The following is a 24,535-nucleotide window of genomic DNA, read 5'->3' as shown; positions in this document are numbered from 1 at the left end:
TGATTGCCCACTGATTCTTTACAATGGATTATCATGACATTTCTGTAACTATTGAATGGCCTGTGTATCCCAGTTTCTCAAGGCAATTTCCAAACACCTACTATCTTTTCATTCCTCCAGTAAATAGCCTACAGCAGATGACCTGTGTCACTGAAAAATCTTTAATAGGATAACAGGAAATGAAAGGATACAAAAGAGATTCTCTGCTGAAATGAAAGTAAATAGTGCGATTTAACATTATCTGTATTTTGAGTCATTCCAGGCATATTTTCTATTTTCTCTCACTTGCTTGTGTTGAATTTTTACTTGTTAAAACAGGAAGTTTGGGTGGGAAATACTGAAGTGCTCAGCCTTTTTTTTTTACATTATGACACTGAAATCCGAAATTGCATACTTCCCTACCAAAGAGTATAGAAAATAAAAAAACAAATATTCAGTTGACTAAATTCATTTACCACCAGTTTTGACTCCAAAACTCTGAATCGAAATGGTCCAGTATTTTGAAAAGGACACAGAGAATGCATCTGGTGTACAAAACAGGAAACAAATGAAAGTCTTGAGTAGGTTATGGTTTTATGACTCTGCGGAAGCTGTTCAAAGACTCTGTACACAAAAGAAATGCAAACAGGCATCTATTCAATATCCACCCATAAATGTGCAGGCTGCTAGTCTGGACAAAGGCTGTCTAAATATCCTGCACCACAGTAGCCTTTAGAATGTCATATTTTTCATCATTTTAGCTCTCTCGCTCTCCATTTCTCTCGCACATACACACACCACGCCACGCACACACACACAGGTACAACCGCAGACGACTCTCAGCATTTTTCAAAGTTTGTATGGTTGCATTTGAAGATTAAAGTTGAGTAATATGGACAAAAGAGCACTCTGCATGAAACAAAGTTAGTTTTGTCTCGTCCAGGGAGCTCTAGTGGTCATGTATATGTGATAAGGCAGAGAAGCATAGAATGAGAGCTTGAGTGATTTTATGGTATGGCACACAGAGCTTTGCCTCCAAGGACTGTGCCGCTTCCTTTAGAATCTCATTTACCATTATGATTGAATGTAAAGCAAAGGAAATAGTTAGATGTTACCTTCACCACACAATCTATGCTAAGTGCTTTGTATTTTGTTGTGATGGGCCTACTTTAAATTCAGTCAATATTCACATGTGACCGGCATAATTGCAAGTTAATGAGACCATACACAAATTGTAAAACTACATGTCCCACGATGCTGTACTTCACATTATTGTGCAAACTTGTTTTGCAATGTATGATTAAAAATTGTCCCGCTCCGCTCAACTTCAACTAAAATAAATAATGTATTTTTCCTATTTGTGCATTTACGGATCTGTGTGAACATTAATAGCTAAAAATTAATTCGCAATTATCATACTATACTGTCAGCCAGGGAGCGCTGCTGTAAGATTCAGGTTTCAGACGTTCTGCAGTTGATGTACTTCAAATTCCGTATAACTTTCAGGAAAAGACAGACAGCTGTCACTTTATAAAGTCTGAAAAATGAATCTGTCGGAGTGATTGAGCTTCAGCTGTCAGCGCGCGAGTATGTGTGTGCACGTGCGCGAGTTTTTCTTGTGTGTACTTCCTGAAGCTGACGGACTGTGTATGTTTCAACCTTTCCTGCCAGACTCATCACTGCCGCGTGTGAAAAAGATTTAACATTTTCCAAAGGTCATCCTGAGCTTTCAGAGATGGAGAAACATTGATAAAGTCAGAGGGATTATTTAATGTCTGATGAATTATTCAAAAAAGGCCTGTTTTGGTTTGAGTAGCCTACTTCCGTCTCCTCCGTCTGTCATTACTTACGGAGTTCACCTCACACATGACACATTCATCAGACCCGTTTCACTTCAGTGCCATTCTGACTGGCGCAATTGTTAGAAAAACAATCGTGTTCATTTCTTGATGCACTATCATTATTCATGACCTTTATATAAAAAAAGAAAAAAATTATAATAAAATGAGATGTTGTCACCGAGTTGTCAAAACATATCATTAGAGCAGCAGGAGACTTTGCGTTGCCTGAAATTTTGACTATATATAGGCCTATCTAACATACTAGGCATTAATATATAAAGTTAAATATATTTACTTATGCCAAATATAACTGCCAGGCTTCAAATTTGGATGGCAACTTGCCTCCCAACTGGATGAAATCCAAGCCAGAGACTGATATAGGAAATATCCTTTTCCATGGTGACCTTCCAATAGTGAGACTTTATGAAACGCCATTCTGTTTTATGTGCTTCATTAAAGGATATTAAACGAGGTGGCTGTCCTTAGTGATATCAAATGAATGATTATGCTTATATTTGCAGGAACCTCCTCTCCCCTCAGACATTACAGAATGACATTTTATTTGTTTTGTGCTAATGTGACCATGTTTCACGTTTATTGCTGTTAATCTGTGTATCTAGAGATCTGCTGTGTGAGTCCATATTTTTATGGAATTTGTATCCTAATTTTACTACCAGGCATCTAGTGAAGCATGAAGACTCCAAATACAGTGCAGTGCAATGTAATTTATAAATCCTTTGCATTATATGCAGTTGAATCCCTAAGAGATTTTACTGTCACAAGTGCTTCTGGAGTATGTAAATGATTAGAAAACATGCACGTTTTTGACCAGTTTTGTGTAAATTGGTTATATTTAGAAGTTGATATTTTACTGTTTTATAAAAATAATTTCCATGAGGCATTATAGCTATGTAATTATCTGGAATAAATAAAAGTGAGGACAAATGTTAATGGATTTTATGAATAAAAGCGTTGCTAGGCGATTTTGGGTGGTTGCTTGGATGTTGCTTACTGGAGCAAATAAAAAAAGTGCTACTTATTTCTTTTTGTGTCAAAATGGTTTTAATGAGAACAAAATTATAGAGTGCTTTAATATTTAATTTAAGTGTAAATGTGTGCAAAACACTTTCACACATAACTCTACACCTGAGATCTGCCTTACCTTCCTTTTAATTTACACTTGCATAATCCCTGTGAGTTTAGAGATTTGCTTGATTCTTATCTGGAATTGATAATAGAGAGATTAAAAATATTGACTTCCAATACTGGGGGATGCCATAATGTGTTTTTAACCGAGGCCAGCAGTTGCGTGTGCAAACAGCCTATTCAGCTTCCGTTCCCTGTGTGCATTTGTATTTGATATTCATGCTGTGCTGGTTTGATCTCCCGATCACTGTGTATCAGTGTTGTTAATAATAAAATAGATATTGTGATTGTATTTGCCATCATTGTAAATTATGCATTGAATTATACATTATGTTTGAACATGATAAAGCCAGCCACATCAAAGCAAAAGTGACTGTGCTTAGGAAGTTTTCAAATACACACAAACACACAATCCCATCAGTGAAAAGGCCAGTGTGACTTTGTAATACTGTCATATTACATTTGTAATTTCTAGAAATACAAATAAAAGATAAAAAAGGTACCAACCCCGGTAGAGTCTGTTGTTCATAAAAACTCCCAGGTGAAGTGGAAGATAAAGAAAAAACAGATGAGAGCAGCTGACCATCATTGATGTAGTTACTTCTTTTTGTAATGGATCCTTACTGAAGTATAACCTTAGAAATAACTATTAACATTTTGGGATCTTTTAAATGTAGAATACATGCAGGAAATGCTGGTGGTTGCTAAGGTGCAATAAAGACATTTATAAAGTTACAAAAGATTTTTAGATTTAATAAATGCTGTTTTTTAACATTCTATTTCTGAAAAAAAAAATATTTAACTTTTAAAGAGGTCATCGGTTGCCCATTTTTCACAAGTTGATATGATTATTTAGGGTCTTAATGAAAAGTCTGTAACATAGTTTGGTTAAAAATTCTCAATGGTTGTGTAAAAAACAACTTTTTTACCCTGTCAAAAACAGCTCTTTTCAGAACAATCCGTTTTGCAGCATTTTCCTTTAAATGTTAATGAGCTCTGCTGACCCCGCCCCTCTCTTCCAAGCAGCTCTGAGAGACTGTTTACTTTAGCCATATTCATCATGAAACTTGCTAATTAGCACATTATTAGGAAAGGCGATTTGCAAAGATTCATAAAAAAAAAAAAACGTATACTCCCATATCTATTGTTGAAGTTGGACCACGAATGACCGGCTCAAATGTCAGGAGTAAATGACGACTACTATGTTCATTATTAGATCCAACAACAAAACACCTCAATCGCTTAGGAGACATTCTTGTATACATCTGCTCTGGCGGTGAAACAATGGCGAACTGATGACAGCTCACTCAGGGCAGGTCTAAGGTAAGACACCAGTCCCATCCGTGCTGAAACACTGTCAATCAAACTATCATGGGAGGGGCCTGTCTGTGTGAAGTAACAAAGACAGGCATCTGAGATCGGCTTGATTTGAGAAAGGGGTAAATAATTTTTCAGATTAAAAAAAAAAAAGACTTGGTGGTTTTTTTATTATTATAGTGGTCGTGTACACAAACTGCCAACACACATTTAAGTTCAAACAACTTGTAAAAATGCATGTAGCATCCGATGACCCCTTTAAAACAGTAGTATAGTTATGGGAATTCTTTTTTAATAGTAACACAACATTAATAACACAGCCTTACTCAACGAGCCACATCTGATGATTTTTAGGGTATCATTTATATCCATAACACAGGGCATGTTTAGTAACATTACCAATTTTAATACTTAAGGTTAGGGATGAGATATTTCAGTAATAGTAACAGCGCTGCCTTCTTTAGCAAGTGCTATTAATGATGTCAAGTGTATCAGGTTGTGTTTATTGACCTGGAAACAGTTTAAAGACATTAAAATCAGGGCTTCTGGGTCCAGGTGCTTCAGAACGATCAGGGCCGACCAGGAACCCTGGGAAATAAACTGCTGCCCTTCGTGCTCTTTTATCATCATTTCCATTACATCAAGCAGCTCGTTATCGGCATTGTTTTTATTAAGTCTGCGGTTAATGTTGAGTGTCCGCTAAGTGAAAAGGCTCAGTGATTAATGCAGTAAAGCACTGTTATCAGATCCGTGGACTAAAGCAGGCTCATACACAAAAGTGCAGTACACAGAGACACAGAGGGATGAATCCATCCTCGCTAGTGCAAAATTTCTCTACTGACTCCCCAGTGTGTCACTGCTAAGGAGGAGTCCAGTCTGACTAATGACTGTCTCTAACATCCTATACTGGGTCCCGTTACACTCTCTCACACACACACACTCTCAAAGCATCACTGTGGACACATCCTCACGTACGCGTGTTAACTCCTACTCTGACTAATGATGGTGTCTTATGGCCCATACAAGGGTCAGTAAATCAATTACACATTCTAATAAAGAAGCAGACACATCTCTCTCAGCCTGTCACCACTGATATATTACACATACTATGAGTGAGATTGTGCGTGTGTGGTGTGTGTGTGTGTTAACGCTTCACTGAGGCCTTTCTGACTCCCACACTGCAGTGTGGACTTATGATGGAATTATACTGAATAATAATGACAACTAACTACCAAACTAAATCACTTCAATGCCATCAAACTGTAAAACTAACATCTGCTCATTGTTTATTCTACCGCTATAAATCATCTTTAATTAGTGCTGAAACATTATGTACATTTCATGCGTTCATTTAAACAAATCTTATCTACACAAGCGTGAAAATCAAACTGCTACTCTTTTTTTTTCAGGCATAATTATTAGTTTCAATAGCATAACAAGACAGTCTATTAAAAAAGAAACTACATATTAAAGTACTGTTTGATCTTAGAATCAACTGTCTATTTTACAGATCTAATTCACGGACCCATTGAAAAATCATTGACTGGAAAATATCATTGGATCTATGAAGAAGGGGGACATATTATACTAGCCTTTTGCAAAGGAAGATGTACTTGATCTTTCTTCCTGAATGAATTTCTTAAATTTGACACATTTATCTAACCCTAACCCTAACAGTGTGCTGCTACATTTTTCAGGTTTCTTTGATGAATACAAAAGTTCAAAAGAACCTAACTTATTTAAATAGAAATCTTTTCTAACAATATAAGTGTTTTTACTGTCACTATCGCACAATTTATAGCATGATTACAGTTTTGAACATCTTAGTGATTGCCTACTTGCTTTTATATCATCTACCTCAAATTAAAAAGATTTGGGGTTTCTATTAAGAATCACCTGTAATATATATCTACCTGATAAACTTGCATGTGCTCTCTTTTATTTTTAACTCCTTGAATGTCATGTATTTCACGGCAAACTAAAATGAAAAATTATTTTGAACTTTTTTACATCATAAAATGTTTTGTGTGAAAATATAATTCTCCAGTTCTTCATTGTTGTCCAGCGGCAAAAACTTGGAATTTCTTGGTTGGTTAGAACTAATAAATTGTAGGCATAATAGATTTGAGCAGGATGTGTACAACTTAATCTCATTTAATTATTTTTGACTGAATCTCATCAACATGCACATGCAGTGACATCTAGTGACAACAACAGCAATATCCTGATGTCTCTAAAAGTAGATACATAGCAGGTGGAGAAAAGGACATGGCGTCAAGAGTGAGACAAAATCATTTACAAGACTAATTAAAACCAAGTAAACATTAAAAATCACTATATTCTCCACAGGTCACAGTTCACATGCGATAAAGCCAGAAACTGAACTGTGTCTGGTAGCTGCACCGATTCAGACCTGCCATCCTTGTTAACAATGCACTCATCGTCCATTTGCATATTCACAATCATAGCTATCAGTGAGGTTATTAACCTCTTCTGATGTCAAAGTATAATAGTGGTTTGGTACACGTTGTCAATCCATTGCTTTAGGGGATTTTTCCCCTTATTCTGAATGGCTGCAATTCTTATGTGACTAATACGCTATGGGTCAAGTCTGCAATGTGGAGTAATGAGCTGCCAACCCCTGTAGACTATGTTATCCATAAACACTCAAAAGCGAAAACATGTTAGTTTAAAGGCAGTGCAGCTAAGAGCAGTGGATATAGTGAGCGGGCATGAGAAATTGCGGTTTTCTAGGGAACGAGAATTACAGTAAGGTCGTGGAAGTCGCAATGTGCCCAGAGCTCGAATAAACTACTAACCCATTTAAATCTGAACGCTTGATGTATTACAACAAAGTAACCGGGTTGCAGACAGCAGGCTAGTCCAAACAACCAACAAAACATGACTCTTTTAGAGCAGAGGTTGAGTAATTAACATCTAAAACTATAATTCATATATGCTATAACAACCGGCTGTGTGAAGGATAGCACACGTACATCCCGGAGACGTCTACTTGACATCTGCATTTACGTCTGCAAGACGTATTTTTTTATTTGTTTGCTCATCTTGTTTCCAACCAGATGTCAAACAGACATATATTAGATGTCTTTCTAAGATGTATGGAATGTCTGCATTATAGCCTGAATGCACTATAAGTTGTTTAGGATAAAACCGTCTAATAAATTTAAACACAAACGCAATTCTTCCACAAAGAAAAATATTTCCTATTGAAACACACAACAACAGAAAAAAAAAAAAAAAACATCCTAAGCTGTTTGAATGGTTTTAGCTGGTCATATCTGGCCAAGCATCAACTAGAAGAAAAAAAAAATCTGAAAGCACCTTAGTAAAAACAGTAATATATTTAAAATGCATTTATTTCATATTAAGTATAGTTCAATTATATTAACGTATTTACTGACAGATAACTCAAGACTTACTGATATAAAATTACAATTAAACTTTAGTTGTGCACAAAGAACTTTTCTTAATATTAAGTCTTTAATGTTTTAATGTCCCTTTTATGAGGATTGTATGCTCTTTTAATAATATCGGACTTTAAATGTAAAATATTTCAAGTGTACATGAAGTATACTTGCAATAGTTCCGCTTTAGTGCAATAAAATTTACTAAGTAAATATTTAATTGTACTTCACCACTAATTCTGCACAAGTAGTGTCCATTAAGTGCAAAATGAGCTGTTCCAGTTGAGCAGTCTTTAAGTACACCAGTTTAGTATCCTAAAAATACAGCTCCAAGACATTTTATCAAGTAAATGAAAATTCAAATTTCAATACTTAGCATGAAATAAATGCATTTCAAAGTATATTTATTTCCTCTGGGTCTTTATCATTGTAGGTAATGGTTTAGCAGGTGTGGTCATCCCTATTTTCATAAAATTATAATGATTATTAAAACTTAAGTTACCGCTTTAGTCTAAGTCTCTAAATCATGTGTTATTTAAGTTGTTATTTTCAAGTTGGAGCTGGGAAAAATTCTATGTAACTAATGTGAGTGTAGCCTATATTAGCCATCATTTATCGTAAAGAAGAGCTGAGGTGGATAGGTCTACTTATCCTAAACCTTGACCTCTGACCCCTCTTTATTTAATAGGATGTTTCAAAGCATTACAGGCAGGCGAAACACATTCATACTTGGACTTGGAGTTGAAAAGGACATTGTAAATAATCTGCTCCAAACAATCTGAGGGCATCTGTCACATTAATCTGAACAGGAATCGGGTGAGATGGATCTTCCTGTGGATGGAGGATGTTTTATTCTTTTTGTTCTTGTGTTGGAGAGTGGCCTTGAATTATTATGAGATATGAGCACAGACACACAAGTAAATGCTTTAAAGTATGCACTCATACACTCCGCATTTGAAATAGGGTATGTGAATACGATTGTTTGTGTGGGTCTGGTTTTGACTACATTGTGTGGGCCAAATGTCACCACAAGGATAGTAAAACCTGCATTATGATAATTAATGTATTAATGAATATGTAAATATGCTAAAGGTTGTAAGTGGTGTGTGTGTGTGTGTGTGTGTGTGTGTGTGTGTGTGTGTGTGTGTGTGTGTGTGTGTGTGTGTGTGTGTGTGTGTGCACAATGAAGACAAAGGTGCTGTCTGTAACTAATATTATTCAGGTAACTCAAAACATGACAGTGGGAGAGGGCGTGGGAGAGATTGATTTGATGCCCCGGGCAGTGTCCTCCTTTCATTTGTTGGTTTCAGGGTTCAGATGATTCAAGACCATGAGGTAATTGAACAAGCTGAACTCTCACACCTCTCTAAGTGATTATCTTTAAAACTTTACAATTCTAATTCTGCACAGGTTTTTTGGTTTGAGCATTGAAATGGTAATAATATGACATGAAAAAAACTTATTATATTCGCGAGCATCCATTCAGATTCGTTTAATTAATAGACAGTATTCTTTAGCGAAGATATAACGCCAGAGATAACGGCCTCATTAAAGCACGCGGCATTTATTTAATCTCTACTGCCACCTATTGTCTCAAATATGACTTACATGAATAGTATGTTTTCGTCATGAAACAATAAATAAATAAATAAAAACTTTGAATGTAAAAGTTTCAGTCTTTGCAGAGCTATACACTACTTATATAAAAAGCTAGATTTTCTCATAAAAACTTTCTGTATAACATTATTACAGTATAGGCTATATAATTTCTCATCACATCATGAGTTAATGTTAATTCAAGAATTCATGGTTACAGTTTACAATAAGGTTTAATTCATAAACAATATTTATTTGTCATTATATACCATTAACTAGCAATGAACAACTTTTTTTACAGTATTAAATATAATTTTATTTTTTATGTATATTATTGTTGATTGTTAATTTATTTTCCTTCATAGTGTATATAAGCTATTTTTTCTAATGTTATCTAGAAAACGTGAAATAAATAAATGTATAGGAACTTAGAATTATCATAAATTCATAAATTAATAAAATAATGAATTACGTAATAAATATTATATTATATTATATTATATTATATTATATTATATTATATTATATTATATTATATTATATTATATTATATTATATTATATTATACCTTTACAGATCCCCAGGATTCTACAGACCCCTAGTAAACATTATACAAGAAATATAGATCTGGAATAAGGAAGCAGAAAGCAATATTCAATTTCAAATAATGAATATTGTTACCCATATGCTTGCAAACAGGAAATACTGGTATGTATGTATGTTTGTTTATTTATTTATTTTTAAGAATAAGACACCTACAGAATATTGGGATCAAACAGCAATGCATGTTTGTTTTTTTATTTATATGTATTTTTGTAATGTTTTTAATCATTAATTCATTTTTTGTGGCACACACAAACTCAGAAAAAAGGTACAACAGTTATCACACTTTTTAAAAGTAACAAACACACAATTTAGGTACTATTGTGTACCCCTTTAAGTTTGTCAAGTCACCTTTATTTATATAGCGCTTTAAACAAAATACATTGCGTCAAAGCAACTGAACAACATTCATTAGGAAAACAGTGTGTCAATAATGCAAAATGACAGTTTAAGGCAGTTCATCACTGAATTCAATGATGTCATCTCTGTTCAGTTTAAATAGTGTCTGTGCATTTATTTGCAATCAAGTCAACGATATCGCTGTAGATGAAGTGACCACAACTAAGCAAACCAGAGGCGACAGCGGCAAGGAACCGAAACTCCATCGGTGACAGAATGGAGAAAAAAACCTTGGGAGAAACCAGGCTCAGTTGGGGGGCCAGTTCTCCTCTGACCAGACGAAACCAGTAGTTCAATTCCAGGCTGCAGCAAAGTCAGATTGTGCAGAAGAATCATCTGTTTCCTGTGGTCTTGTCCTGGTGGTCCTCTGAGACAAGGTCTTTACAGGGGATCTGTATCTGGGGCTCTAGTTGTCCTGGTCTCCGCTGTCTTTCAGGGCTCTACAGGTCCTTTCTAGGTGCTGATCCACCATCTGGTCTGGATACGTACTGGATTCGGGTGACTGCAGTGACCCTCTGATCTGGATACAGACTGGATCTGGTGGCTAAGGTGACCTCAGAATGAGAGAGAAACTAATCTAGATTTAAACTGCAAGAGTGTGTCTGCCTCCCAAACAATGTTAGGTAGGATATTCCAGAGTTTGAGCGCCAAATAGGAAAAGGATCTGCCGCCTGCAGTTGATTTTGATATTCTAGGTATTATCAAATTGCCTGAGTTTTGAGAACGCAGCGGACGTGGAGGATTATAATGTAACAGGAGCTCATTCAAATACTGAGGTGCTAAACCATTCAGGGCTTTATAAGTAATAAGCAATATTTTAAAATCTATACAATGTTTGATAGGGAGCCAGTGCAGTGTTGACAGGACCGGGCTAATATGGTCATACTTCCTGGTTCTAGTAAGAACTCTTGCTGCTGCATTTTGGACTAACTGATCTTGTGCAGCGCCCCTGAATAGCACACCTAGGTTCCTAAGTTTGTCCAATAGTTCTAAGATATCAACGTTCTCTTATTTCTCTGTAGTTCAACAAACATCCACCAGAGAACAGCATGACTCCATGCTGAGAGAAGACTCTTTTATATTCCAATAAAAAAAATTCAGGAAGCAGCGGGAGCTGATCTCAGGTCAGCATTTTTATTCTACGTGTGAATTTTTAATAACTGTCAGAAGAAAGAGAATTACTTGAAGATGAACATTAGAGGAAAAACATCAGAGAGTGAGAACAGAGCATCACCTTATTACGTTTCCCACTGACATGCAAACACATTAGACGCAGATAGGGTGATCACTTGCACTCCGTTTGATTTCAAAATACATCATATTTTTTTCTTTCTACTGTTTTTTTCTCTCCCTTGTTCTGTCTCTCAGATACATGAACATGAGTCAGGCTGTATGGTGTGAGTGTAGGAGGTAAAAGCCGATTGTAAAGGAAGACACTGCTGAAACTCACTGTACTGTATGCAGCGTAGCAGCATACTAATATTCACTAAAAAACAGCATGGTTGCTACACTATCATCATCATGATATTACTAGTACTGCTGAAGCTTCAGAAATGCTACAGAAACTCAATTTTATGTGAGCCACTGAATCCATTTTTATTTCACATGACCTTAAAAAATGTCACAGGCCTCTCATGCGCAGTAACACATGCAAAAACACTTTTACAACCAAACATGTCAGCTGCAAGCCTGTAACAACACAAAAACAACTGGTGACATTACTATTACAAACAACCTCCAAAATGCCAGCAATTATGTCGCCTGCCAAAAGAAAAAGCCTGAAATGCAAATATTTGTAATGCATGAGACTTTAATTATTCAACAACTGCACAAAAACAACATTAGAAAGTGTAATTTTCAGTTCCAACAGAGCTTAATTACAGTCATAAGATATCATGATGACATTAAAACCATCTCCAAAACAGATCATCTGAATTGAACAGAGCTGAATGGGAAGACTGGAGTCAACAGTTTGTGTGTATGTGAGTGTATGCCTCAAGAATAAACAGCCCTGCGGTTATGCAACATCCTCGTGGGAAATTGGCCAGATGTGCCTAACTTGAGACATGAGACTTTCTACTTGCTTTTTTCTGTCTTTTAAATGTACAATTCAGTTATTTTTACTGTTCTGTGACATCTGGAAAGTCAAAGACATAGTAGTCAACCTCCTCGATTTAACAAGTGACAAACAAAGTATATGGACCTGCATCCCAAACTGTTTTGGTGACAAGAGTTTAGGACAGAGGACATGATTTTAATGGAACACAACATAGCTGTGCTTAAATTGTATTCGCCATATTCATAAGGTCAGAGGTGGAACAATATGCACATGGGACTGACTGACTTTAATGTCAGCCAAGTCTTTCTTTCAGACTCCATCATCCGAAGACACAAACACTATTAACTCAAATTGTCAAAGTAAGTGTTCTAAAAACCTTAACTACTTCTACTACATACACGTTAGTCCCATAACTAACTCTACCATGAGTTCTAAAATCAGTAGAAAAATGGTTAAGGTTTACAGACATTTCCTTTAACCTACACATTGCAATGCATGAATAAAATGCAAGAAATACGCCTACATTACACTACCACTCAAAAGTTTTTGAACAGTACTATTTTTCATGTTTTTTAAAGACATCTCTTCTGCTCACCAAGCCTGTATTTATTTGATCCAAAAATACAGCAAAAGCAGGAATATTGTGAAATACATTATTATTATTAATGATAAATTAAGCAAGAATGCTTTAAGTTGATCAAAAGTGATAATAAAGACATTTATGTTACTATATATATATATATATATATATATATATATATATATATATATATATATATATATATTATATATTGCAGATATGTTTTAAATATAATAATAATAATATTTATAAAATCTTACTGTTAAAAAATTTGGAAGTGTATAGCTATATTTACCATATATTTACGACAAATGACTAATCTTATTTAGAAATGTTATGTATGGAACAATCCTAGGAATAGTCCTTTTTACATAATTGGTTACACTTTATTTTAAGGTGTCCTTGTTACTGTGTAATTTTACATTTAAGTTCTGAGTAATATTAATTAACTTCTGTTGTAGTTACTTATACTATATGGTTAGGATTAGGGTTTGGTTTAGGGTTATCTGCATGTAATTATATGCATAATTTATTGTTATTATAAAAGTAATCACATGAAACATGTAACAAGGACACCTTAAAATAAAGTGTTACCACATACTTTTATGTATGGAATAATTAATTTGAAAACTAATCCAAAAATAATTGGGAAACTCATGCTAATCAAACCCATGGGAACTCAAGAATAAAAGAACATTTCATGAAAACATTTCATGTTTTTATATATTCTCCACTAACACCTTAGAATATCTTCAGTATTGGACATAAACAATTTACAAATCATTTTGAAAATACAAAACTCTATAGCAACGGAGGAAATTCTCTTAGGATACATCAGCCAAACAAAAGCAGGTGCTCATGTGCAGGATCATTTAAAGAATAATGAATCATTGTTGGTCATTTGTTTGCTCAGGTATGAAGTAATTAGGGTAATTATCCACATTCATAAAGGGGAAGGTTGGTCACAGAGCGCTGGCGTGTGCAGGGTTAAATGATTCACTGAGCGAACAATGTGGTGGATGAAAAAGAACAGAACCAGTCATGAGAGATGTCAGATCCAGGAGGCCAAACTCAAGTTCAGAGCCGTTTTGACATAGCCTAGATAAGGTTTGTTTTGTGTTATAAAACGTGTGTTTGTGTGAAGTGTAAGACGAGAAACATCATGAAAAAAGAGACCACTTTGCAACTTCACTTTGTTTTCTTATTCCGTTCTTATCTTGGGAGTTCTAGGTCAGTGTGGTTGCTGAGAGTTTGGAGCTAAACCAACTTTTGTAATGAGGGATAACATCTTAGTTTTTTTTTTTATGAGAGGAAAAAAGTTATAACATTTAGGTCATTCAATGGGTAAGTGAAGTAAACATTTAATAAATGTTTTACGCTCAAACAGATGCAAAAAGGTCTACAAATAAAACCAAAAGCCTCAGGGTCAGTTTATATGTGAGACATAAATACAATAAGCTTTTTATGGGCAATATAGAATATATTATATATACATGCTCATTATTTATGGGTGCTTAAGAGCAAAACTGTTATAAAGTGGCCAAACAAAACAGCCTCAGCAGGGCTGTATAAATGTCTGCGTGTGTGTGTTTGATGTCTAACATCTGGCTCGTATCTTCGCGTTTGTATAAATTCTATCTGTGTATTTTAAAGATAAGGCTCGGGGGGTCGCGGTGGTCCTGTGGGCGGACAGGACCGGTCACGTGATCCGCTCACCAAGTTCCCACGCAAAACACATCCTGATGCGCGCAACAGAGTCCTAGGGCTCTAGATGGAAGAAACTGAGACTCGGATGCGTCTGATGTGCTGTTGTTAGTTATTCTGTCTGGAGCCGATTTATATAGTTAACATGTTTCCTGCTGCAGTTCTGGGATTAAATTTAAACTGAGACCGAGAAAGGTGAGTATTTATTTCTTAATGTGACTAATGCTTAGATGGCAAAGCAAGAGCTTCGCGACTTTTTCAATTAACTTGTTATCTTTAAATGAATGAAAATCAATCGGGTTTCATCTTTATGGATATGAAGTTAGTATTCAGATTAAATTTGATGTTTAGTTATATAGTGCAGCAGCTACACAATATTAGTGCATCAAAATCTTTTGAACTGCCTATCTAGACAGTATTTCGGTATTTCGTAGACATTAAATGCGTGCGCAGTTCTGTTGCAAAATGATGAAGGCCAAAAATTCTGTGTGACGCCGAAAAAAATACTGCTCGCACCAGTAATCCATATAAATGTTGTTAAGGAAGGCAGCTCGCGTTTTGAGACCGCAGATTTCTTAAACGCGCGCAGGCGGTGGTTGCGAATCTCGGTTTTGCGGAAATTACTTTTCTTGAGAAGGCAGGGTTCCGATCCGTTACTTGATAGATTGCTCTTATATGTTTAGATAACAGACATGATTCAAAAAAATTATACACAGTTTGGCAATAAAAAACTCTTTTGAATTAATTCAGGTTCAAAATAAAACCTGTTGGGGTGATTTCGGGCTATCAGGGTGGAAAGAGGGGCATTTGAGGTGTGAATGTTCTCTGTGGGGTGCGTGCTAAAATGCATGACTTAATAGGATGTCAGCTGGAGAGCAGACATGCAGAAGTGTGAGAGGGCGTTTATTTGTATGTGTGTTAAGACAATTCATTTGTAATCTAAAATGCTCTGACCTTTTTGTATTCATGCAGCAATTGTGAACACAGCTTCAAGTGGATCAGAAAAACATTATCTTTCCTTCTCTCTCTCTCTCTCTCTCTCTATGAAGCAGAAGGTTGTGTGTTGTGTGTTTATGTATGAGCGAGGGTGAGTGTGTTGAGATGAGTGCAGGTGATGAAGAGGGCGGTTTACGCCCATACAGTCTAAATGTGAAGAAGGTCTACAGTGAGAGCGCAGAAGAACTCCAGTCCCCCGAAGCTCTGAGGAGCAGCGCTATGTCACCTGACCTGAGGCAGGACTTCAACATGATGGAGCAGAGAAAGAGAGTTACACAGATTCTACGGAGTCCAGTGAGTCGTCACTCCCACACACTCGCACCAAAGTGAGAATTCGCATGCTCTTTCTCTCTCTCCCTCCCTTTGCATTTTAAGAGGAGCCCACGCTTATTTGATTGCATAACAACCAACAAGAGGAGATCTGTTGCCAGTAGTAACCATGCACAGATAATCAGAAATACTGGGATTGGGTGAATTGAATAAAGAACCCGAAGTGATTTCTGTGCATCATGTTTGAGGGCCGTAACTCTAGAGAGGCACATTTCTGAGGCCTTAGAAGAAGCTCAGTCTCTTATCTGATTACAGCTTTATCTATTTTTAATATCCATATAATATGCAAAATTTGAAGCTGTATAATCACCAAAACTGCATGACGGTTGTTCATGTCTTGGTTTTGGCCTACAAAGCTAAATCTTTCATCTGTTGCAGCCCTGAGGCTTTAAAGGTTGAAGTTCATAGTTTCAACTCTAATTTGAATGATGTGATGACCATAACATTTGTTTTTAAATCAACATCACTATTTTAAGTTTAAATTTATATAAAGCATATGTCTTCTTATTCTATAACTGGTCAGCATGTTTATTTGTATTATTTTAATCACAGTTTTTTCTTCATTAGTGGATTATACTAAATGCTTCTTTGGTGCAGCATATTTGTATGTTAAAGTACAGATATTCATGCTTGAGGCCATACAAGCTGCATGCTTTGTAATTATAAAAAGCATAAAATGCTGTTTAAAATGTATTAGATTAAGTACGGCTCACTGCAGGGCATGTCAACTTCTCTGTACTGTTTCACGGCAAAGACACATATGACTGGATGTTTTGTTTACTGAACTTTTCTCTTAAAGCCTGTTTTGTTGTAAGTGATTATTTGATACCATGAAAGAATGAGCTATGAACAAATCAGAAATGTCCTATATTTGAGAACGTCTCACTTAAAATGAAGTACTTTTTTTCTTATGCTCTCAGAGCCTGCATTTACTGCTGAAAAACATCACATTGTGAAATATTATTACTATTTAATATTAATAATGGTTTTCTGTTTTATTATGTTTTAAAATGTAATTTGATCTACAAATCAATGTATTGGAAAAACGTCTGAAGGATTATATGACTCTGTACTGACTGCTGAAAATTTAAAACGTATAAAAAGAAACATTTTTATTATTATCTGTTGAAAACAGTGTCGTTTAATATTTTAGCCTTGCCTTACAGGAATTAATTATTATTTTTTTTAAATATCAAAAGAAACATTTCTTATTATTATCAAAGTCCCTTGTCTTTGTTATTATCTGTTTAAAAACAGTGTAGTTTAATATTTTTGTGGAATCCATGATACATATTTCCTGTGATATTTTAATCAATTGCAAAGTGAACAAATTTCACTGACCCCAAACTTTTGAATGTTAGTGTATATTAAATAAAATCACCAAAATATGGAGTAGCAACTGCAACAGCTTATGCAAAACCTTTTCTCAAAACTACTTTCCTTGCAACTACATTTAACCAACTGGTCTTTTAAGTGACTGCAAAAGTCAGTTTGTGTGTTAAATGATCAGAATATTGATTAAATTGATTATTATTTCTTTAAAATAAATGCCACTTGGTTTGATATTTTGTTTACTTATGCACTGACAAGCATGTGTTGATAACATGTTAAAATGTGTGTGTTTGTTGCAGGACTTTAAGGAGGAGCTGGAGTGCATGGTAAAGGAGCAGTGCTCCAAAGGCAGTAACTCCAGTGGTCTCCTCGGTCACCTCGCACAACTGATCATCAGCAATACACTTAGCAACACTGGAGTATACAGTCCCAGCAGTGAGTGCACAAACACACACTTTCATTAACACTTTAAACATTCCCATTGAAGAGTATTTGTTGTTGCTATGGTCAACAGATGGCAAGCATGTAATTCTGTATGGTTATCAGAAGCTCAGATCAAGCCAAAATATTTTTTTTATTGTTTGGCTGTGCGTGTGTTTCTAGGTGCAGGGTCAGTTAGTCCAGTGAATGATCTGTGTGGTGTGGAGTGGTTTAATTGTTCTAAAGCTGAGAGGCAGGGCCGCTGTAAACTCGCCTGCTTGTACCGGCTGCTAGACCTATACGGACATACCCACTTCCCTAATACGTATATAACTGTGAGTACTCACATATGTTGCACACTTGGCTTTTTTCTTTGCAGCACACATTGTTTTTCAAATCCGACCTAGGACTGACTGTGCTCACTGTCATTTTGCATGTAATAAAATTAGATGCTTTTGTTTAAACAACACTGGTTACCATAGCTATGACTTAAAAGTCAGAACAATGCAGAGAGAAAAGAGAATAGCTGCCATTGTGGAAATAATAGACAGAAAACTGTAAAATCTACTTCAGCTCTGATCTGTCATGACTCACAACTCAATAACCCACAAAAGCATCAGATGGATTACTGTGCTGTATATGTTCATGTCATTGGAGCGGTGCCGTTTTAAAAAGTACTAATACATATTTCTTAGGTCCTAATATGTAGACTTTAAATACTAAAACATACCTTTAAGGTATTACGATGCATCCTTTAGTTAAAAGGTGTAGCTTTTGAAAAGGTCCACATCAGCAGAGCTGGGTATGAAGAGCTGGAGCCATCTCTCTTATAATGTCTATTATAATGTCTCACTATTCTCTCTCTGTGTCTGTCTTTCTTTCGCTCTCTTCCACTCTTTCTCTGTTATTTTCTTCTCCAGCTGCGTATCAGTAAAGAGCAGGATCATATTCTTATTCTTCCTAAAGGACTGTCGTTCTTAGAGGCCACAGCAGCTAGTCTGGTACACACACCCACACACATCCTGAACATGAATTATCAAGTTGGAAACCCTGACAACTGAATACAATTACAATATTATAAGAAATACGTGGAAGAATATATGAAAGGCATTAAATAATGTTTATCATTCTCTTGTAATGTTTGGCTTTTAAAGGTGAAGGTGAATCTGATTGGTGAGGTGGTTGATCAGGGGGTCACTGCATTACCTGTGGATGTTTTGGGATTCAAACCACATTCTGCAGTGTATTCTGCCCGACCAGATGCCAAATGTGTTATTCATACATACACACCAACTACAGCTGCCGTGAGTAATAACACACATGTCCTGCGGCCCCCTTGGAAGTTTGCTGAGTGTTCCCCAGACCCTTAAAAACCATTGGCACAGACCCAGCATTTACCCTGCCTGTTAAAGTGTAACAAACACATTGGAACTTCTGTCTGTCCTGTAGGTCTCTTCTATGAAATGTGGCATCTTACCCATTTCCCATGAAGCTTTGCTGCTGGGGGAGGTGTCTTATTTTAGCTACCATGGTGATTTAGCCAACGAGCAGGAGAAGATGGAACTTCAGAAAGCTCTTGGTCCCACTGCCAAGGTGACAGTCTGTGAATTCTGCTTCCCGTTGGCATGACTACCATTAGGAATTCACTATAGTACAGTACAGCATGGCAAAGCCTAAGCAGAGAAAAATAGCAGATCCTCACCACTGCCAAGTTAAAATATGCTTTTTAGAATTTTTTGTTAATCATTGTTGACTTTTGTTTTATAGTTATAGTCGATATAATATCGCTTAGTATTGTATTTATAGAAATATTTTTCGCATTACTGAATGCTGGATTCGACACACTGATGTAATTCTGCTTGTTATTAGGTTTTGGTCCTGAGGAATCAGGGTTTACTGGCATTTGGAGAGACAACAGAGGAAGCTTTTCATTATCTTTACCACAGCCACCAAGCTTGTGAGATACAGGTAGACACACACACATTTAAAACTGAAATACAAACACATGCAAATAATAAACTAATACAAATACATACACTTAATGAAAAAGTAATATATGTACTGGATTAAATTAAATCTGGAAAACACCGAAAATGGAATGGATTGACAACCAAGCTGCCAATCTTTTTTTAAATTATTTTTATCAAAGGCCCAGATCAATCCAGCTTTGTTTAAAGGTGACATATAATGAAAATCTGACTTTTACCATGTTTAAGTGCTATAATTGGATCCCCGGTGCATCTACCAACCCAGAAAATGTGAAAAAGAACAGCACAGTAAATTATTTTTGCCTTTTTCTGCAAGCTTGTAAAAAAATATGAGATTGTCAGATTTTGCTTCCCCGTGACTTAGAAAAGGGATTTTATTATAATATTACCGCAATATTATTATGGCGCAATCATTGTTTTTCGCAAGCAACATCGGTATACCAGTTTTAAAGGAGCTATGTGGAGGTTTTTACTTAAAAAAATCTTTAAGATAGAGTTTTCATTTGTACATGTATGAGCTAACCATGATTTAAAACAAAAGAATGACAGCTCGACTGTCCACCACGGTTGCCTCTATCAGCCTGTAGGCTCAATTGTGTGTGGAGGAGTCGGGTCCGAATTGGTGCGAAAATTCACAAAATGTGACGTAATGCGCGTTCTCGTCTACTTGGGCTTACAACCATACGGCACGCCAGCCATTATAGTAAGCAGCGGCAATAGTGTTTTCAAATGGACTCTGCGGATGGAAAGAAGCGACCAGCCTCCAGCACAATTCAGACACCCACGGACACTCCTCGTAAGTAAAAAAAAAGCAGCGTGCGCACTGAGAACAAGCATGAGTCTGGCTGCAGTTCCTCTAATGGCCATTGGTGTCAGTAACGGTTAGAAATTTCAGAACCTACGCAATGCTCCTTTAACGCCATGGCGAAAGTTCAAGCAAAACATGCTAACTGCTTTGTCTTTGGCTGCACTGAAGAGCACAGAGCACTGTTTAGAGTCCCATCCTCAGAGGAGAAAAGAGAGCAGTGGTTTTATTGATTTATTTACTGTATTATTTTACGCTGCTGCCATGCAGATCTAATATAAACATGCAGTTTCTTTCCCAGCTGTTTACCTTTGCATACATAACCAACGGTTTTTGTAATTTACATGTGTTTTTAACATAAACTTGTGTGTATTTGACAGTTTAATTTGACAGGGGAGCAGCAGCTCATTAGCATTTAAAGAGACATACACAATGAAACATCACAGACACGTTCTGAGGATATCTTGTAAAAAGGGGTGTAACAGATCTCCTTTAAACTCTGCCAGTAGATTTGTAGAGCGGTTAAACTTTCTGTCTTTGTTTCTCTTCAGGTTAGCGCTCTGTTATGCGCAGGTGGTGTTGACAACCTGTGCTTGTTAGACCGAACAAGTCTGAAAACTGCTCCCATGAAAAATTCTAGTGGACAAATGCCAGATGGACAGATCAGATGGAGGGTTGGAGAGGCAGAATTCGAGTCACTTATGAGGATGTTAGATAACTTAGTGAGTGGTCTGTGAGCTAATCTATACCAGATTAGTGTTAGCAACATTTAAATGTTGTCTTTTTGACTACATTAAGCATGTATTATTAAATATTTAACAGTAAAAAAATGATAGTGATAGCTAACATGACACTTGTGTTTCCAGGGTTACAGAACAGGTTACACTTACAGGCATCCCATAGTTAAAGAGAAGCCTCGACACCACAACGATGTGGAGATCCCAGCGACCATCACAGCGGTGGGACTAGAGGAAAAGGACGTCCTTCCACAGAGTCCGTTGCATTTCCTGGCACAGAAGCGGGACAGGGAGAGGATACGATGGCTGAACTCACCAAACTGCTACATGAAAGTCAACGTACCTGAGGAGTCCATCAACGGGACCTGCAGCCCCCGGACAAAAACCATGGTATCCTTGCATATGATCGTGCACAAACATATTTGCAAACAACATTGAGGGTTTCACATAGCTGTGAATCAGTATTATGTATACAGTAAATTCCCTTCATCAGCTTAATGACTATAAAGTCAGTGTTCAGTGTTGTTAATCAATGATCAGTATGGAAGCATGTTACCCTCTCAGACTAAAAAAAACAATAAGATATGTAACTGAAATATATTTCAAAGTAATAAATAATTACATAATATACACAGATTATTGAAATAAGACAGTTACAACTTTTTTTATTTTTTGAGGGAGAATTATCTTCTCTAGATCAGTCCAGTAGAGTAGAAATATGTATTTTTTCATCTTTCATTAACTTTTATTGTTAAAATATTATTAAATATTAAAAATATAATAAATAAAAAAATAATGGCCAACTTTTTTTATTTACCTGTTTTATGTATGTGATTAATATTCACTAATAATTTTTTTATTCATTATTTTCTTTCTTTTTTAGTGGATGAAGTTAGAAGAGTCAGGCAGCTGCAAAGACACCCCAATAAGGATTGAAGACCCCAACCAGTTTGTCCCACTTAATACTAACCCCAGTGAAGTACTGGAAAAAAGAAATAAGGTATTTTGACAGAGAGAATGAAAATACAGACTGTGTCTACAGGTTGTGTTCTGTACACTAAAGCACTGCTTTGTTTGTGTTGGTTTAGATTCGGGAGCAGAACAGAGTAGATCTGATGACAGCTGGACCCAAGTCTCAGCTACTGGCAGACATTGTTATTGACAAGCCTCCTGGACCAGTGCGTAACTACACCAATAAATCCAACGTGAACACGAGTACCAGTCAAACTCCCTTTAAAAGCATGCTTTACAACTTTTCCAGTGTAACAGTACTTTTGAAAGTTATGTTAAAAATTAGATGAAACCTCAGTAACATCATTAACCTAGAAAAAGCTATTGTATTCTATGTAGTCTCATGTCATGTGATTTTCACCATGAAATCACCACATGAGTCCCTACATAGAGTACAACAGCTGAATTCAACTGAATTCAATCAGTTTTTGGTTTCCTCATCAGTCAGAAATGGTAATTGTGAAATGTGACCTTATTTCATATTTAAAGATTAATCTCACAAACAATTACCTTTTTGAATTTTTACTCTGAGGCAGAAACAATTTAGCATGAAGTCCGAAACAAATGTCGTAGCAAAACATAGAGAGAAAAAAACCCCACAGTAAGTCTATCCCTTTGTCATTCTTACATTTTAGGCATTCATCTACGAGGATGAGGAGCAGAGAGCTGCTCAACCACCCAACCCTTTTAACCAATCAGAGACAGAGATACATGAATACACACAAACTGTGGAGAATAAGAACAGCCAATCAGGTATGTGCACACTCTACATATAAGGACACAGAATGTATCTACCAACAACCAAAGTTTTGTGGTCAGCTACTGTAGATTATTTTTTTAAAAGAAATGTATACTTTTATTCAGCAAGGACACGGAGAAGACTTTTACTTCAAATAAACGGTGTTTCTTATTTCTTTTTTTCATATTCATCAAAGAATCCTGAGACAAATGCAACAAAAACGTTAGGCAGAACAGCTATTTTCAGCATTGATAATAATAAGAAATGTTTCTTGAACAGCAAATTAGCGTATGAGAATGATTTCTGTAAAAACCATGTGATGCTGAAGACTGGAGTAATGGAAATTTTAGGTTTGACATCACAGGAATAAATTACATTTTAAAATACAATAAAATATACAACAGTATGACAACATTACAATTTATTACGGTATTTGTGATCAAATCAATTCATCCTTGGTGAGCATAAGAGACTTAAAAAACATAAAAAATCTTCCTGACTTGAAAACTTTGAACAAATACATTTCAGTACATTCCATTTCCTGTATGCTCCAGTGTATTTCTTCTTTGATCCAGTACATTCTTTCCATCTCAGTGAGATGTTGCTGCCTCCCTACCTTCAAACCCTCAAGATAACCACTGTTTCTCATTTGCCTTTTTCAAATGATGTTTTCTTGACATACAAGCTCTTCAGTCAGAGGCAGATGAGGAATTCACAGATGGAGAAATGACTACATATGACGGCTCCACAGTGTCCCTGTCAATCTCACCTCTCATGAGCCCTGAAAGAGGAGGTATAGATTCTCTCATATAATCTCACATATCATCATATGATTTGATAACCAAATTAGTTGCAGTTTTATGGTTTTGGGCTGGAAAACCTCATTCTGAAAGGTCTTTTCCTATCTTTTTCATCTCAGATAGTCTTTCAGCTCTGCTGCAGAGCAGCGATGGTGATGACCTGACGCAGGATGATGACCTCACTCTACAGGTCACAGAGCTCAGCATCACTAAAGAGATGCAGGTCTCCATAACAACTACCGTGGCCAACAACATTTCAGTCACCAGCTCTTCAGAAAGTCAGCCAAAGTCACCCAAAAAGAAGAAAAAGAAGTTTCGTACTCCTTCCTTCCTGCGGATGACCAAAAAGAAAGAGAAAAGAGACAAGGAGAAAGGAAAAGACAAAGAGAAAGAAGAAAAGGAGATCGAAGAAGAAAAGGAATGCAAGAAGGACTGAGTAAATGTTAGAAAAGTGACTATGCAGGGGCTTGTGGGTAATGTAGTTTCAGGAGGGCCAAATGTTAAAATGCGATGGCTAGCAGAAACAGGGATATTAACATCAAAGCAATGACTTGTGTGATTGTAAAACATAATATTTCAACAAATAGCCTAAGAATATCCTCCTACACTTTTATAAACTGTACATAAATGCACATACTATCAGCAGACTGAGTGAAAAATTCTAGTCCGTATTCACAGCCCTAAACACTGAACATGAGAAATATCGGAAATCATCGTATTTTGTAGAT

The 24,535-nt window shown here is 36.2% G+C and overlaps 1 protein-coding gene across 3 annotated transcripts; it reads left to right on the top strand.

Moving 5' to 3' along the window:
• Window positions 1–14,689: 14,689 nt before the first annotated feature.
• On the top strand, window positions 14,690–24,468 carry LOC132112601 (gamma-adducin-like). Of its 3 annotated transcripts, none has more exons than XM_059520146.1 (15): window positions 14,690–14,844; window positions 15,702–15,939; window positions 17,607–17,742; window positions 17,911–18,062; window positions 18,648–18,728; window positions 18,882–19,031; window positions 19,177–19,320; window positions 19,597–19,695; window positions 21,072–21,242; window positions 21,387–21,647; window positions 22,141–22,257; window positions 22,346–22,435; window positions 22,904–23,021; window positions 23,693–23,800; window positions 23,927–24,468. In XM_059520146.1, the coding sequence occupies exons 2-15, from the start codon at window positions 15,727–15,729 to the stop codon at window positions 24,241–24,243; spliced, it is 2,157 nt and encodes a 718-aa protein (XP_059376129.1). In that variant the 5' UTR covers window positions 14,690–14,844; window positions 15,702–15,726; the 3' UTR covers window positions 24,244–24,468. The 3 variants fall into 3 exon arrangements, with proteins under 3 accessions (XP_059376129.1, XP_059376130.1, XP_059376131.1); XM_059520147.1 differs by having other exon boundaries at window positions 15,699–15,939; XM_059520148.1 differs by lacking the exon at window positions 22,141–22,257.
• The last annotated feature ends 67 nt before the right edge of the window (window positions 24,469–24,535 follow it).

This window comes from Carassius carassius, chromosome 32, assembly GCF_963082965.1.
Source record: "Carassius carassius chromosome 32, fCarCar2.1, whole genome shotgun sequence".
Taxonomy (NCBI): Eukaryota; Metazoa; Chordata; class Actinopteri; order Cypriniformes; family Cyprinidae; genus Carassius; species Carassius carassius.
Note: the sequence above shows the minus strand (reverse complement) of the source record. Positions and strands in the feature narration are given on the sequence as shown.